Here is a 15,592-nt window from a genome sequence, read left to right as displayed (position 1 = left end):
GAGGCACACGGTCTCTCATTCTGCGTATTTGTGGAGGCGCTCTGGAGACGGGAAAAATATGATACGCTCTTCAAGGCAAGATATCCCAATCTGCCCCAATGATGTGGCAACCGAGTCTGCTCTGCAGAATTTTGCTGGCAAATTACGGGCTTTAGGGGGGCAGGTGGGATAGGAGGTGAAGGCGTGGAAAATGTGCATCGCATCCCTCGTCTTGTCTCGGTTTCTAAATAGTCTTAATATACAGGAGGAATTTTAGTGGCGGTCTCGCCGGGTCAGCACCAAAGCCAGCATGCTGTATCCAGCCTGGCCCTTGCGACGGCCAGTCGTCTTCCACAACCTGGGATACGATACTGGGGAAAATCCGCCCTCGCCCGCTAGGTACTAGTGAGCTTACCAATGCTATGAGACCTCGCTTATTTATTCATGAAATGCGTTTCCCGTATACGGAAATAGGCTGCTTTATTTTAGCTTGCCGGGTTTACAATATTTCATAATAGTTTCGCATTGGAGCTGGTTCAATTTGTCTTTCAACGGCACATTATTACGAAAGCATCTTAGTATATAGAAGCGTCATAGTGAGACACACCATTAGCTACCGCCTTCAAGCGCAAGCAGATTCATCTTGCTCCTAAATCTCAAGACCTGCCACTTACATTTTTGTTGGAAGCAAAAATTATACCCGCCAATTGATTATACTCTTATTGCCTAAGTGCTTGACGCGCCATGCCTGATGGAAATTTCAAAACACATGGCGAGATGGGGCCCCTAGAGCCAGTGGACCCTAAAATGCTACGTCTACCAGGCGATCTTTCTCCTGAAGAGGCCTTGCTGCAAAAAAAAGGATGCATCAACACTCTCCAGAGATTCAGATACAACCTAAGCAACCTCAACAAGCAGTTTTCCACCGAGTACAGTGAGGAGGGCATTTTGACAAAACTGCTTTATTATGAATATCTGCTCCGATCTTTATGCCAGCGAGAGCCTAATCTAAGGAAGGAAAGAAGTAACGGGAAAAAAATGGCAGAACTGAAGCAGGAAATTTGGAAAAATACACTGTACTGGCATTCTTTCCGTGGGGACATTGTGGCATACTCTGGACCTTTGAGCAGAGGGTTTGAACAATGGAGGTCTAATCCTCAGTGGTACATGCATCCAGTCCTTGTTGATGATTGTAGGATGAGAGGGGGCTGTTGTGGCCGTGATTGTGGATGTTGTGTTGATCCTGAACGCGCCAACAGCTTGGTAGGTGTACTGGGCGTTGGACATTGCACTCTCGAATGTACATGTTGCACAGAACATCGAGGGTTCAAAATCGATAAGAAATTCAAAAGATGGTACTTTCTCAGATTCCTGTTTTATGACATCCGGAAAAACAGAAACGTTTATTCGGAAATCTGCCAGCGACGATTTTGTCTTGCTTCGATTTGGGGCTTGAATGCGGATGATCACTTGCAACAGGAGGACGAAGAGTCGAAAATCAAAAGCATGGAAATGGCGAGCAACGTGGAGTCGCTGGAGACTCTTGTTCCTTCCAAATTTGCTGCAACTGATCGTTCTTGAATATTTTATTAGCACATGTCATGAAGTTGCTAGCTGATATCACTTTGCTATTGTGGAAGAGTCCAATCAAACTTGATATTAATCGTAAAAGGAAGGAAGAAGGAAACTGCAGGGTTCTGTATTGCCCACTTGGATGTTCTATGTATAGCTCTCTAGCCTTTTCCCACTGATCTCCATATTGAATCTTCGTTAGACTCATAAGACTGCACTGGGGCTGGACATTCTCTCGCCATTCTGATCAAACCGGATAGGATGGCCGGATACTAAGCTTTCTTGAAGAGCCAGCGCAATCTTCAAGGAGCTCACTGCTGAATCGAGCCTTATGGGAAGCTCAGTCTTATCCAGGATGGCGGCCGTGAATTCATTGACCTCGTTGACAAACGCAGTTTCGTATCGATCGATCCACCCTCCGTGGGTCTCGTTCCTAACCCCCGTAGCGCCAGTGATCTCAACTCGGTTCTTCCTGGCGTTGGAATTGATTGAAATCTTTCCCTCTGTGCCGAAGATGTCTGTCGTGTTGTCGTATCCTGAGCTGCCCGTTCGAGAATTGTAAAACTGGGCGATTTTGCCTCCCCAAAACTCCACGACGCCGACGGCGTTGTCAGAGTCGTGGAATTCCTTCATTTCATGATACTTCACGACAACGCCGGCAGCCCAGATCTTCTTTGGCTGGATGTCCTCACCGAAGAAGGAGAGAGCAAGATCAATGTCGTGGATAGTGCTATCCACGAAAATCCCACCGCTGACTCGGGCGTAATTGATAAAAAAGCCGCTATTATCGAACTCCTCGACACCGTGGGAGCGGAAGACAACTGGCTGCCCAATTAGTCCCGCTTGGATTTTCTGTCGCGCGTCCTTGTAACTATCGTCAAAACGTCGGGTGAAGCCGACCATGATTTTGGTGCCAGGACCCGACGCGATTGTTCGACAATCGCGTTTAACTGGGAATACTCAGAATACGATCACCTGATTCCAGACAAATTGGAACTTACTTCCTCTAGGCTAAATGTGACGGGCTTTTCGCAGAGCACATGGATCCCTCGCTCCATAGCAATCCGACTCTGACTTGCATGCAAGGCGGTTGCCGAAGCAATAATCACAGCTTCGAGACCACGGACCTCGATCATTTCCTCGAAAGTAGCACATACTTTGGTCCCATAAGGAACAATGGCTTCTGCTGCCCAGTCAAGGTCGCTTTGAGCAGGGGAGCAAGCGCAAAGGAGATCTGCACGTGGTGTCAGATGAAGGATGTTAAGAGCATGGCGTCTTCCCATGCGACCGATACCAACAACGCCGACCTGGAGCTTCTTGAGCTGTCGAGGGGCCATGACAAGTTGGCGACTTTGGTAGACAGGAGACACCGGGGGTTTAAACCGGTGGAACCTTGGAAGCGAGTGATTTATCAGGAACGACCGTTCATTCCGCGATTGCGGAATATGACATCCTTCAAAGCCATTTCTAAGCGTCAGCGACCAATCAAAAGTATATTTGTCTGTCGCTTTCTCCAGGTTTGATTGGAATGCACGGATTTCACCCCCACTCCTCTCTTCCCCGCATGGGGTAGATTGGAGACGCTTGTCGATGGTCTGCTTTCGACGCGTTACCGTAGGTTCCAATGGAGGTCATAGTTTCTATATATAATAGATGACGCTCAATACTCGACGTGTCGGGCGTCCTTCCAAGACCGAGATGTTCACATTTAGCCCAGCGCCCCAGAGTGCATTTGTAAGCAGCTAACCCAGGGCCTGGGGCGCTCTCATCAATAGTCAGCAGAGCCTCGCAAGCCCCCCTACATTAATTGTAAAGGAAACCTGGGAGTTAAGCAAATTCACCATGCCTGTTATTCCCCGTCAAAAGGCATGTATCCCCTGCGCGAATTCCAAGCGCAGATGTGACAAGCAAGCTCCCGAATGTCAGCGATGCCTAGATAGAGATGTCGACTGCTCATGGCCTCAACCAAAGAGGCGGCGAGACCGCCAACACGAGAATCAAGCGCCGAGAGAGTCGTCGATGCTTCAACTCTCCCCACCAGAAGCCATGGGGGAAGACCTTGAATTCCCAGGCTGGCAGGTGACGGACACAGATCTCCATGTTTCCTTATCAGATGGACTCATACCGTACATCCCACCACTGTCCGCCCCAATATCCGAGATTCCACATGCAGCTATTACGCCGCAAAGTAGATCGCTCTCCCTCTTGCATTCAAAGCCCTGGTTCCTCGAAGATCAGACCTGGATCAAGCAACACAAAAACGAAGATCCAGCCTGCAAGACATTCGCCTCCTTAGAACCGTTCCTCAACGACGTCCGCAATATGCTCGACTCATGGATCCAAAACGGCCACAGTAGCATTATCCATCGCCGTCTCTATGAATCTGGCATGCCGAGATGTCTCCAAGATGCATATACAACGGTTGCATCGTACAATAGCCGAACCGCAGCCATGACACCCACGATCCTCCAGATCGCCGACGAGCGCGCCACCACCCTCATCCAGCAAGGCCTGCCCACAGAACGCGGATCAAAAGGACTGCAACTGCATCTCGCCTGCGTCCAAGCTCTATTCTTCTACCAATTAATCCGCTTATTCGACGGCTCCATCCTCCACCGCGCCTCCGCCGAGAGACAGATCTCCACACTACGGCAGTGGGTGACATGGATGTGCGAAGTAGCTAAAATACACCAGCAAGAAGACCTTGACCTGAATACAGACCCGTTTGGTTGGACGAGCCCGTTCGACCGCGAATACAATGCCGCCACGAAGCTGTGGCGGCTGTGGATACTGACGGAGAGTATTCGGCGCACACAAGTGGTCGTCGATACAGTGCTGAATCTCTACCAGCTTATGGTGCACGGGTGGTCTGACTGTTCGGGGGCGGTCATGGTGACGGCGCGCCGGGGACTGTGGGAGGCTGACTCGGCTATCAAGTGGGTGAACTTGTCTCGGGCGGACACGCCTTTGCTGGTGCCGTCTATGCAGCCGGGACACTACTTGTCTGAGTACCCTGCTGCGGAGTTTGATGGGTTTGTGCATATGCTGTGGAGGTTTATTGCGGGGCCGGATAAGATTCAGCACTGGGTTGAGAAGAGTGGGGCGGTGCCTGTATCATAGGAAAATTTACCGGTGGTATATGGGTGTGCTAGGGTAACATTGGAATACTTTCATACGGGAGGAGAGAAGGGTAATTGATCATGGACCCAATTTCATTCTCATTGACGTTACCCAGAGCCTCCAAGACCCAGGCCTAGCATTCATTCATCACGAAACATAAAACAGCGAGAACCGTCCGCAGGCTGTCTAAACAAGGTATCTGAAGCCCTTGCGCATGCGCAACGACTCATCCGCATTCTCCATGATCATATCATCGCCAGCCTGGCCGGGGTGTCCAGCATCCCATTCGTCTTCATTCGCCGCAAGCTTCTTGTTCAGGTTGACCAGGATCATCCGGAAGATCCAGAACCCGACAATCGTGACACCGTACATGGCAGTCACAATCCCATAGCTCTTGCGGTATCCGTTATCGGATAGATCCCACACATACGAGCCCGCGACGTTACCCAGCTGACTGAACGCGTTGATCAGAGCAAGGGCGACGGCTCGCTTGGCGGGGGGTCGGGGGAAGGAACTGCTGATCCAGGAGTAGAAGACGATGAAGCCGGCGTAGGAGCCGGCCTGGAGGAAGAGGGCGACGTAGCGGGCGGCTACGTTCAGGGTGGACATGCAGATGATGAAGCCCACGAGACCCATGGCAATTGGGCCATAAATGTGCCAGATCTGGGGATTGCGTCAGTTTGGGTTCTTGTGTGGATGGAGAGGGGGGGTTGGTACTGACCTTCTCTTGTGTTCGGTCGGCGTGCCAGGCGTTGACTAGGGAGAACAGGCAGGCGAACACCCATGGAGGGGCACTCATGAGGAGGGTGGGGACGTAGCCGAAGCCGAGGGTTCCAGTCAGAGTGGGCTATGGCAGTGGTGAGTAACAGTTATATGATGAAGGATAGCATGGTTGAAACTCACGAAGAAAGCGTTGAAAGACAGGCCAAGCACGTAGGCCGTGAAGGAGATCATCATGATGTAGATCTTGAAATCCTTGAGAGACATGATCAGACCCGCGAAGGGACTCTGGTGCTCGTCGTCGGTGTCCGCCTCGCCAACATCTTCGATCATACGGAGCTGGGCCACCAGGAGCTCCTCCTCGGTGAAACCACGCGAGTTGGTGGGGAGATCGGGCAGGATGAAGCCGGCAGCAATGGCGATCGTGATCGTGACCGATCCTTCGATCCAGAAGAGCCAGCGCCAAGCCGCATGGCCCAAGGTTCCTTCCATGTTGGATAGGACCCCGGCCGCAACCAGGGAGGAGAAAGCATTCGAGATGAGGTTACCGCAGAAAAGAATTGCGTTCCGGGTGGTCAGCTCCTTTCGCGTGTACCACTTGGACAGAATTAGCAAGGCGCCCGGAAGGAAAGCAGCCTCGACGAAACCAAGCAGGAAACGAATCGCAACCATGTCGCCGAAGGTCTTCGCATTGCCGGAGCATGTGGAGATCAGACCCCAAAGAGTCATGGAAATGGCAATGTAGATCGACGGCCGCGAGATGCGGTTGATCAACATGTTGGAGGGGACTTGCATCAGGATGTACCCGACGTAGAGAATGCTCAGACAGGTCGAGTATTGGTTGTAGGTCATGTTCAGGTCTGACTGCAGACCCTTCAAGCGGGCGGCCGAGATATTGTTTCGGTCCAGATAGTTCATGATGTAAATCAAGACAAACACGCTGCATCGTGCATCCAGCTTGCGCTTGAGCTTCTTCTCCACGGCTGCTCGACGAGTCGGGTCGATGTAAGGCAACGGAGTCTGATTGGGCTGAGCCACATGTTCCACGGTCTCAGCGGTCTGCTTCGCCGCCTCGACCTCGATCGGGTCGTGCATGGTATCTGGGGCCATCATGAAGAACCGACTTCTCACAGAAAATACGGGGGAAGCGCGGGGGAAATCTCTTTAAATGCGGTAGCAAGGATCCCCCACGTTTTCCGATGTTGACCCCGTGTAACCCCCACGCGCAAAGGGCACGATGCGGGGACTCCAGTGGAGAATCTGGAGCCGATTTGTCAAAACAGGTCCCAAATCCGGGCAACTTCCACTTTCTCTGGCAGTCTTCGGCAAGGATTGGCTCCGACGGCGCGTTGCGGTCGGGCTTCCCGGTTGTCGCTTGTTGATTCGCTCGTCGGCCCGTGTTGGAAAGTCGGGTTCTTCCTGGGAGGAACGAGGACTTGAAATACGTGCATGGCTTTTACCTGGACAGTGCATCCGACGACAATGAATCTGATGATTGTCGAGGCAAGGACTGAGAGGCATGTCCATTCATCCGAGCTTTAGCCGGGATGGCATGTTGGCATGTTGGCATGTTGGCATGCAGGGATCAGGGCTTGGCGAACCCGGAGAGAAAAATCGTTACGGGGCCCCGCTCGGAAAATGAGTCTCCGCGCATTCTTGCATGTGGCCAAGGGGTGCCCTGCGCCAAATTTGGTTCCCACGATGTTTCAATGGAATGGGGCGTCTCTTGGTGCGCTGGGTCTTGCTATATGGAGGCATGCTGATATCAAGATACCACAGCTTACCGACCGTTCCTATAGTCTACACCTACCAGGGGGGAGTGAGATAGGGGACTCAACTCATGATGGCACGGTGTGAGATTCTGGTGGGAACTACTCCATACGCTAAACTGCTCTCAGCTCCAGCTCTGTCGTCACATAAAATGTCCCGCATGGCTCAGTGGACAAGCTCAATGGCACATCCCTTAGGCCCAAGATTCTTCTCTACAACAGGTCTCGGACCCAGATCATAGAACAAAATGCGGATACGAGTAGTTGGACTAGTGACGTCCTCAGTATTGCCTCATTGCCGGGCCCCCGTGTTGCACCGCTCATGTTCCCGCTGGGCGAGCCAAAGGAGATCAGCGTTCCCCAGCAGGATTGCTGGGAAGTTCCCAGTGTCCCCAGGGTTCGTTCACGCACGGGACCACTGCTAACCTGGAGTCACGTGTATCGTTCCGCCGTTGACAGTCAACGGATAAGCAATGATCCCTTCTCCATGCATGGCGCGTAGTCCTCGCGTGGGAGAGACTACATTCCTTCTCTGGACCGTGACGGCAGGGAGGCTTTCAGAACTGAGCTTGACTAGCAGGTCGGTGTCTCGTACTGATCACATACCAGTACTGCTCTTGCTCCACTCCACCGGCCATGTCATATGGCTTGGCATGGGCATCCAGAGGGCTAGACGTGGTTTGCCTGGGGCCGACCCAGAACATTGCGAATACAGCACGTGGGCGACTACTATATACCTTCTAGAACTTGCAGGAGGCATGCAATGGGCTAAGGCGGGACATTCCAACTCAAGATTGTGTTTGTCTTCGACATACTCATACCTTGATCATGATATTGCCTCACTGATTGTGCCGAATAGTGGTGCCTGTTAGTATCGGTATGCATCTTCTCAAAAGGGAACCTCGCAAGAAACCTCGGACTTCATGTTGCAGAATTCATCACCGAGGTCATTGATACTGCCAGCTATAGATCGAAAAGCAAAATACTCATAAAACTCCCGGGACGTTACTCTTCTGGTTCCAAGAACTCCATTCGAAACTTAAAATTGAAAATTTCCGAATCAAGGACACTCTCCACTATTCCCATCGTACTTTAAGCAGTGTTCATGTTCAAGTCTGACTGCGAGTTTGAATGACCCAAAGACTTGCATGTGGCATGCCCCACACAGGCTTCAATTAGCAACACTCGTGGTGATTACCTACTTATCAATAAATTTCAGGTTTGACAAGATAGAGAACTCTTGAGAAAAGCAGTACTCCAGTACTCCGACTCCCGTAACTTGGAGATTCACCCTCCGTGTTCAGTCATCATTTAGTTTCCAACAGCTGATAGATGATAGTACTGTGCTAAGTGCAAGTGGGTTTTCCAGCTATGCGAAGGATCTAGGTCCCTTCCACATCGGAGCTCTCTGCTGCCTGGATAATGTGTGTTGCACGCTATCAGGGCCTCAACAGTGTCTACACAGTATATAACCAGGTAGCTCTCACCTTGGGAGGCCCGTACAATAATATTTAGAAATATAAGTATTATGGAGGCTGTGAATTGCTCACTAAACTTGGCTCTACTTTGCGTCACTGACAGCCCAACTAGGTAGGGAAGAAAACGTGATTTCCGGTGGGGTGATCAGGTTGACTGTGATAAGCCACTGGACACCCCTGGACCTTTGGCCGTGGATTACGCGTTAACAGCACGACCCCGCCCCGGGTGCCGCGTTGCATTTGGAGCACAGAGAATAAACGGTTTAGGTGGACGAAGAGGGTTTTCGATTTTCAATTCAAAGAGATGGGATCATTAAAAAAAATTCTGCCAGTTCCCCTAGTGGGTTCCTTCGCAAGTAGAAAGAATACAGCACCTGAGGGCCATCTTGCTCTAAGGAACTTCCTGATCTGCTGGGACATCTTTTCTTCTTCTCCTTCTCCTGTGCGATATAATACGTGAAAGCCAACACGAATTGTGACATTTATGCAACTCGAGTCAACCTGGTACACGTGGCCGAATCCAAAGAAGCGCTTGCCTTAGCGGCCAGCCCGCTGCATGATCTGGCTGCATCTAAAGATGCTAAGTCCGATTGGCACGTTTTGATGTGATGAAAGTATCTTTCCCCCTCCCCCCCAAAACCTTCCATTTCCCCCCTCCCCCTTCCTCAGTTTTACGGCTTCCCTATCGCCGCAACGAATTTCTATTAAGTGCATAATATGTCTTCAGCAACGTATTCAAGCCCTGGGCAAGTACTGCTAATGTTCGCTGCCGCATCTCCAACTAATGCCCGTCCAGACACCTATTTACAGAGCCGCCTACAAGATTGAAAGTTGGTAAAGAAGATAAATGTTACTACGTTCATCCCGGAGTATTTGCCTCATCTGCACTATGCCCGCAAATTCTTGATTCTTGGAAGGGGGCAGGAGATGATACGATTGACTTGACTGAATACGAAGAAGAGACGGTTGAATGTGCTTTGAGCTATCTCTATACTAGAGACTACTCCCTTCCTCAAGTTACCCCGGAGCTTGACAAAGTTAGTGAAGCCGAAGCCGGCGTCGATGATTCGCAATCCACCGGATCAGACCTTCCTGAGGGGGAGTATACCAATGGTAAGAATAGCTTCGAGCTTAGCGCTAAGTTAGTAGCTAATTTCTATACGATGCAGACCAAACAGAAAACGAAAGTCACACTGCAGAATCAGATGGTGTTGATGCGCGAGCCTTGACTCCAATAGAAGACATGTTCGATCTCAATTCGAGCGCGATACCCGAGGTGGGGGATGAGGATGGCCAACTTCTTGCCACTGAGGCTTTGGCTCATGCCAAGATCTTCTCTTTTGCCCACAAGTACCTCATGTCGGACCTGGAAGATTTTGCTTTGCATCGCCTTGCACAAACTCTCTGCATTCTACAACAACTGGAGATCGGCCTATCGCCTGCCCTAGCAGAGGCCATTCAGCTTGTCTATCACATAACGCCTAGCGATGCCCAAATCCCCGCCAGAAAACTGTTGTCGCAATTTGTTGCGCTGGAGTTATCTACCCTCTTGAGTGAGCATCTCGATATGCTTGTCCTACAGGGAGGTGACTTTTCCCTGGATGTGTTGCACAAACTTGGTCGTAGAATTGACGATTTGGAGTCAGAGAATTCCGCCCTTGAAGAGAAGTGTTCTGAGCTTGAGGGAAAGCTTGAAAAAAATTACAGGAGGTAGTATCAGCATTGAAAAATTGGAGTGATGGTGTTCCTGCGACATTGAGACCGACATATGGCAATCTCTTCAAGTATGCTAGGATGCCTAGTTAAACAATGGCGACTAGTCTCTCCTCTTCCGTGTTGCAGATATTGAGAACCTGTTCAAAACCTCAACACGTGGTCTGCTGCTCTTTGAAGTGCCAAGCATAGACTAAGATTCGAGGTCCTGATTATGCATTGGCTTTGTGGCTGGTATAAGAGATTGGGGCTCGAAAGCTTCATAGGTGTTCCAGCCTCTTTAAGTCCTGTCTCAGGCTGCTGTGCATGCTGATTTCAAACTCTTTTGGACAGGAAGATCATTTCCTGAATACTTAGTTAATATTCTAGGGCTGAAAGCTTTAAAAATCCACGGGGCCATGGAAATCCCGTGCTCTGGGCTTACGAACCTCGAAATTGCCGAGTTCAAGCGAGTGACGGTCTCCCTCGTACTATGAATAGTGACGAGTCCGGGGAATGGAACCCCGTTCTTAAATTTACTACATGAAACTTTCAAATAAACTGCATCTTCTCCCATGTCGATCATATACATCCCCAAGGAAGCGCTTTTCTTCCTGCTCACCCAGAGCGACTCCGTAGCACACCAACACGACTCTTTTCGGGGCAATCGAGATGCTATCCAACCAACGGTGATTTTGGGAAGATTCATTACACAGCGTCCCGTCTAACGGCGAAGTTGCGTTGGCTCCTGTTAATCCCATTGATAATATCTCCATATTTGAGAGCTATCGTATAACAATCCACCTGGCTCCGATACGGGTCATTCCGAGCTTTTGATAACTCCCAAGGCCAGGTATCACAAAGAGATCAATCCTGTTATTGAGTTCCTTGACAAAGTTCCATCAAACATTATACCTTGTTGGAGGGAAATGCTCTATTACTGTCTGGCGTTTATAACATTGCATGTCGTGGTCCCTTATATTTTGCGCCGGAGAAGCGTTTTGGGCAACATCCAGTGGAGACCTTCCTCCCTGGATAGCATGGCATAATCTACTTTCGGAGTGGCCTGAATGAGGATTCCCTAGTGTTATTATATAGAATTGTAACTTGGTATATTCTATAGAATACATATTTCATTTATGAATCATGTAGACAAGTTAAACAGGCCCTAAAAATTAGTCTGCATCTTCTTGGGCCCGTTCAATTGAGTGTCCATACCCCGGTCCGACCGCACGGGCGTATGCATGTCTCACTTGTATGCGTAGAATTGGAAATTTCCGAATCAAGGGCACTCCGCTATACCGAGTATGTACGACTCCCACAAGGCTCGGAGAGAAAGAGGATAGACACGTAGCCGATAGGCATCTGGTTATACCAATCAACCCTAGGAATTTTTCGATTGACTGATGAGAGAGAATGAGATCTGCTATTGAATGAAAGGACGCTTTCTAGGGACTCTGTAATCATATTGCATAACAGGAATAGAATTTGAGTCACTTGTGCCAGAAATCAGGTCTGCGTGGCATCTGCGGGTTGGGGTCGGTCGCCTTCGGCATCCGCCCTGGTGTTTCCGTCTTCAATACCCTTCTCTTCGTCTTTCTTATCATGGTCATTTTTCACATCTTTGATAGAAAGCCATTCTAGAACGAGAGTGCCCACGATGGAAAGGGCGCCGCAGGCAACGCCAACGTAAAAGGTCTCGGTAATCGCTTTATTGTAGCCCTCCAGAGCGAGTGGGAGCACCTTCGATGATAGACTCTTTTGAAATCCAGTTGCGCCAGCGTTCACAACGATGGCTGCATCGGAGGCTGATATCCTTGAGCTCAACTCGACAACAAGTCGATTCTGGAAAACGCTCTGACCGATTGGAAGGAAGATTGCTGCAGACAATACCTGAGTGAAGGTCAAAACCGAGGTTGTGATGGGCATATCAACCTTCTCCACAGCTACGGAGGAAATAAGCAGCATGTTCTGAGCACCGATACCTGCTCCAGCGACAAGAAGGACCTGATAGCCAAACCAGACACCGATCCCTGAGTCTACCTCCAGAGTGGTGAGCATTCCGGCCCCGACGGATGTGATGATTGCAGAGAGAATAAGGAATGGTGTGTAGTATCCGGTAGTAGAAGCAAGGACGCCTCCGATGATAGCAAAAACCACGAGTCCAATCAACATAGGCAGGTTGTCGATACCGGACTGGGTAGCTGAATCGCCCTTGATAGCTTGGAACCAGATAGGAATCTGAGGTCTGTTAGTCGTTCGATGACATATGAGTAAATGGAATTGAGAAACATACGTAGAATGTAAACACAAACAAGGAGGCAGAGATCATCGTTCCGTAAAATATTCCGCCCCAGACGTTTCTGTTCTTGATGATCCGAATGGGGATGGTAGCGAGATCTTCCTGCCATACCTGAACCGCCCAGAAGCCGATGAACAATAGTCCAAATACAACAAAAAGGGCAATAATACGACCACTTCTCCATGGATAAGAAGTGCCACCCCATTGCAATGCAAGGATCAAGCAGATAATCGATGGAGCCAGAAGAACGAACCCAGGCAGATCAAGCTGTTTAACTTTTTCTCTCCATGGGAGATCCCTCAAAGCCACCGTGTTTGATGGCAGGAAAAGAAGGACACAAATTACGGCCAGGCCACCGAATGGGAGGTTGATATAGAAGCACCAACGCCATGTGACATGGTCAGTAAACGCGCCGCCCATGCTGTAGAACAAAGGATTAGTACCTTACAGATAACGCAGAGTGAGATGGAAATTGACAACATACATTGGACCAGCCACGCTTGCAACTGCATGCATACTAGAGACCAACCCAATGTATATAGGACGGACTCGCAGAGGAACCGTGGTATTGACAATAATGAGAGCCCCCGAGAAAAGACCAGCGGCCCCAAGACCAGCAACACATCGTCCGACGATCAAAGCATCCGAAGTGGGCGCTGCACCACAGACCACTGATCCAACCTCAAAGATGAGAAGAGCGCAAAGGAAGACCCATTTGGAGGGATAGAAGGTGTATAGCTTTCCAAACATCAACTGCACAGCGCACGTGGCGAGAAGGTACGAGCTCCCATACCAGGCAACGTCATCTAGAGAGCTGAACTGGGTGGTGATCTTAGGGATTGCGGTTGCCAATATAGTTTGATCCTAGAGAAGAAAATTAGTCGATGGGTTAGACGAGGTGCCCACGCACGACTCACCAAGGACATACAGAACAAAGTCGCACAGAGAGCCACTGTGATGGGCACTAGTTTCCAGATCGATAACTTCTCCTCGGTCGGAGTATATTTTTTTGTCAATTTCTCTTGTGAAGAATGCATATCGGCTGCCTGTGTTGACGGTGATGACTTGTCATCTGTGATGGTGCCTTGAGCCTCATGGGCTGGTGCCTTTGCATCCAGATCAGGAGAGGACTTATCCGATTCCTTGATCGCTACTTTTGAGGATCTTTCCAGCATAGAGTGTGGCCCGCAACCTTCCGTTTAGAAAGGCTTTGAGAGAGATCGCATCGATATGTTTTGATAAACAAGCTTCTGTCTCCATAGTTATATACTCTTTTCTTTAATCCACAATCCAGGTTATGATTCGTCCAAAGCGTTCCACATGAAGGGGGGGCTTGTGAGAGTTGGCTCGGGCGCGCGGAATCCGCGCGCCCGTGGACCCGATCGTCCGTCAGGATCGTGCGCTCCTCTTTCGACTCTACCAGATACACCATGGCGGACTCGGATCACATGGAAACGATTCAAAACAAGCGGCAGCGTCTTTCGGCCCTACCAAGAGCAGTATGTCCTGATACCATCCGCATTGCGCAAGGGCCGTCATCTCCCAAGTATGCACGTGGCAAACTAACGCTTTACTTCCAGTGCGAGGGATGTAAGATACGAAAGGTTTGACACGTTTGTTTGGACCGTGAATCTGGATGGAACTTTAATGTTAATAAGCTCGAACCAGATCCGCTGCGACCGGTCTATGCCATGTTCAAATTGCCAATCATCGGGCATTGCTTGCCAAAAAGCTGATCCCGGCCCTGAGAAACGGCTGAAGCAGGAGCAGAAACCTCAGCTGTATTTTATTGCCTGAGAACTCGGCGCCAAATCGGAAGCTTACTTCTTTATATAGGGAGCAGACTATGTTGGCTTTGGAGAATCGACTTCGGTCCATCGAAGCTCAGCTAACGGAGCTTAAAGATAAAGATGGCCCGAGTAGCTCCTCTGGCTCTCCCCCCGTTGTGGAAGACAATAGAGATACGCCTAGAGTCGTACCCGTTTCAAACATGCCTGTCACTCTTTATGAAGGAGATTCATCTTTCTCGATGCAGTCTGCACAAGCAAGAGAGACAGCTGAGACTCTAGCCAACTCAAATGACTCAGGGCCAGACGCAAATTTATCTAATATCCATGCAACCATCCATTCACTCAAGAGTCTTTTGCAACCTGCGTCGCAGAATCACCGCTCCGGCGAGGATTTATCTCACCAGTCTGCACCGATGCAACTCCCATTACCAGCTGAATTAGTGGTGGCAATACTTCGATGGTATCAAGGTAGGTTGTCGTGGTTGATCATTTGTTCTCAAGCTCCTTTCAACTCATGGACCCAAGATCCAGACCGCAAGTCCCTCTTTCTTACATTATATCCCGTGAATGATATCCATCTTGTCGAACGACTCTGCCAAAGAGTTTACTTCCCAATGCGGCCGGTGTCCTCTGGCACTGTGGCTGCAATGCACGGGTGTTTATTTTTCCTCATGAAAGAGTCTGTAATGTGGAAGGACGACCTATCCAAGAGATATGACCTCAAAACCTATATGGACAAATGCAAACAAAACTTTGAAGCAGCGATAGAGAACTACGACGTTCTAAATATTCCCAGCTTTGAGAATATCATCGCCTTGACCATGGGTGTGGGTGGCTTCTCGTACCTGGCTCCATCTATTGCCGAAGCTTATGCTAACTCCTATTCAAGCTCATTAAAGCCCGAGACGAAGCGAAGCCCTTGGTCTCCTGTCATCTAGTATCAAACGCCGCCCGGCATTGTCAGATGCTAGGCTATCATCGCGAATCAACGTACAAAAAAGAGAACGATGCCAACTCAGAAAACAAGCGTCGGTTATTTTGGACCCTTTATGTCTTCGACAAGACCATGTCACTCCTTTTAGGACGTGCTTCCTATATACAGGATTTTGATACTGACGTAAAGATACCGGCCGTATCTTCAAACCCTGCACTTCGGGCCTGGGATGAGTC

At 49.7% G+C, this 15,592-nt stretch overlaps 7 protein-coding genes across 7 annotated transcripts; 4 read left to right on the top strand and 3 right to left on the bottom strand.

Moving 5' to 3' along the window:
- Positions 1-1,755: 1,755 nt before the first annotated feature.
- On the bottom strand, positions 1,756-2,888 carry N7468_002344 (NAD-binding Rossmann fold oxidoreductase family protein; the record flags this gene model as incomplete). Its single annotated transcript, XM_058471641.1, has 2 exons — positions 1,756-2,501; positions 2,549-2,888. The coding sequence occupies 2 exons, from the start codon at positions 2,886-2,888 to the stop codon at positions 1,756-1,758; spliced, it is 1,086 nt and encodes a 361-aa protein (XP_058334782.1).
- Positions 2,889-3,570: 682 nt separating this feature from the next.
- On the top strand, positions 3,571-4,671 carry N7468_002343 (uncharacterized protein; the record flags this gene model as incomplete). Its single annotated transcript, XM_058471640.1, has 1 exon — positions 3,571-4,671. One exon carries the CDS (start codon positions 3,571-3,573, stop codon positions 4,669-4,671), a length of 1,101 nt encoding a protein of 366 aa, XP_058334781.1.
- A 186-nt stretch (positions 4,672-4,857) lies between these two features.
- On the bottom strand, positions 4,858-6,501 carry N7468_002342 (uncharacterized protein; the record flags this gene model as incomplete). Its single annotated transcript, XM_058471639.1, has 3 exons — positions 4,858-5,334; positions 5,393-5,518; positions 5,575-6,501. 3 exons carry the CDS (start codon positions 6,499-6,501, stop codon positions 4,858-4,860), a joined length of 1,530 nt encoding a protein of 509 aa, XP_058334780.1.
- Positions 6,502-9,194: 2,693 nt separating this feature from the next.
- N7468_002341 (uncharacterized protein) lies at positions 9,195-10,352 on the top strand (the record flags this gene model as incomplete). Its single annotated transcript, XM_058471638.1, has 3 exons — positions 9,195-9,222; positions 9,449-9,751; positions 9,817-10,352. The coding sequence occupies 3 exons, from the start codon at positions 9,195-9,197 to the stop codon at positions 10,350-10,352; spliced, it is 867 nt and encodes a 288-aa protein (XP_058334779.1).
- A 1,487-nt stretch (positions 10,353-11,839) lies between these two features.
- N7468_002340 (MDR family MFS transporter) lies at positions 11,840-13,807 on the bottom strand (the record flags this gene model as incomplete). The annotated part of the gene is made up of 4 exons (XM_058471637.1): positions 11,840-12,571; positions 12,627-13,053; positions 13,117-13,496; positions 13,550-13,807. 4 exons carry the CDS (start codon positions 13,805-13,807, stop codon positions 11,840-11,842), a joined length of 1,797 nt encoding a protein of 598 aa, XP_058334778.1.
- Positions 13,808-13,952: 145 nt separating this feature from the next.
- Positions 13,953-14,198, top strand: N7468_002339 (uncharacterized protein; the record flags this gene model as incomplete). Its single annotated transcript, XM_058471636.1, has 1 exon — positions 13,953-14,198. The coding sequence occupies one exon, from the start codon at positions 13,953-13,955 to the stop codon at positions 14,196-14,198; it is 246 nt and encodes an 81-aa protein (XP_058334777.1).
- A 463-nt stretch (positions 14,199-14,661) lies between these two features.
- N7468_002338 (uncharacterized protein) lies at positions 14,662-15,360 on the top strand (the record flags this gene model as incomplete). The annotated part of the gene is made up of 1 exon (XM_058471635.1): positions 14,662-15,360. One exon carries the CDS (start codon positions 14,662-14,664, stop codon positions 15,358-15,360), a length of 699 nt encoding a protein of 232 aa, XP_058334776.1.
- Between the last annotated feature and the right edge of the window lie 232 nt (positions 15,361-15,592).

This window comes from Penicillium chermesinum, assembly GCF_028974085.1.
Source record: "Penicillium chermesinum strain IBT 19713 chromosome Unknown utg000002l:1.0-5270490.0:1.0-5274688.0, whole genome shotgun sequence".
NCBI lineage: Eukaryota > Fungi > Ascomycota > Eurotiomycetes > Eurotiales > Aspergillaceae > Penicillium > Penicillium chermesinum.
The sequence above is the reverse complement of the archived record's forward strand: the minus strand, read 5'-3'. Positions and strand labels throughout refer to the sequence as shown.